Source organism: Papilio polytes, unplaced genomic scaffold, assembly GCF_000836215.1.
Source record: "Papilio polytes unplaced genomic scaffold, Ppol_1.0 DF821400.1, whole genome shotgun sequence".
Classification (NCBI taxonomy): domain Eukaryota; kingdom Metazoa; phylum Arthropoda; class Insecta; order Lepidoptera; family Papilionidae; genus Papilio; species Papilio polytes.
The window spans coordinates 2,387,829-2,388,870 of NW_013527804.1; the positions used below are offsets into that span (position 1 = coordinate 2,387,829).

Below are 1,042 nucleotides of genomic sequence, written 5' to 3' on the forward strand. Positions count from 1 at the left end.
GCAGACGCTCGAAGGGCACGAGGCAGGGGTGCACTTTGTGCAGGTCGTCGCGCTGCTCCCCGAACACCCAGCCCGCCTCGATCTGACAGTACACGCTGCTTTAATAAACTGTCATTTTAAAAGTACATGATATGAAGGGAAACAAACTTGAACAATTAACAGAAGTATGTTCAAAGAAATATTGACATTTTTATAGTATATTAGTTATAGCTCGCGACTTCGTCCACGTGGAATCAATACATAATAAAAATCAGTTATAGTGTGTCTAAATAAGATAGTTTGATAAATGACGCATATGAAGTATCTTATTCAATTTGTATGAAGGCAAATGCCATACTTAATAGACAGGTAACGTAGTGACGAAACAAACACGCCGCGAACAATTTTGAACTATCGATATTCGGTTTAAATAATTATTGAACTCAACTAAAATTATTATTTGCTTATAGTATTGATTACAGTGCAGAGAATTTAGCGATGACAGAAATAATAGCGAAATCCAATTCGATTACGTACGGCTGTAGTAATAAACATTTATTTACTCTCATTATTTGTTATGGTCATTATTAATTTGAGAAAACAGTATTTTTATTTTATTTCATAAGTTATAACTATAAATCTATCGATTCCAACTTATACAAGAATAAAAATCGAAAATCGATAAGATTCATGACTGATTTTACACAACCCCTCCCTACTAAATTTAAAATGAATTGTCAAACTAATCTAAAATATTTAGACAAACTATAAAGATAATGAAACTCACCTTGTTCATCGCCCACATTTCATGTATATTCTCAGCGAGTTTATCACGTATTTGTTCGATGTAGGATGGTAGTGTGATCTGAAAATAAAACATATTTAATTATTAAAGCTTCAAAAGGAAACATTTCAAGTCAGTCCCATAGTTACTTTAACCTCCTTAAATGTACACTTAGCCATTGCTATAGATATTGAATCTTTTGTCCTGTGTGCAGTCCACGGTATTCTCATCATTTCCCGCCAGCACCACATTTCAAAAGCGTCTATGTGTCCACGTCTC

At 34.0% G+C, this 1,042-nt stretch overlaps 1 protein-coding gene across 1 annotated transcript in view; it reads right to left on the reverse strand.

Moving 5' to 3' along the window:
• LOC106108707 (ryanodine receptor 44F) overlaps positions 1–1,042 on the reverse strand; it is a 100,506-nt gene that overhangs the window by 69,432 nt on the left and 30,032 nt on the right. Inside the window, exon 22 of the mRNA XM_013289967.1 lies at positions 3–82. Coding sequence (XP_013145421.1) covers positions 3–82 — 80 coding nt within the window. The remainder of the gene's footprint in view (positions 1–2; positions 83–1,042) is intronic.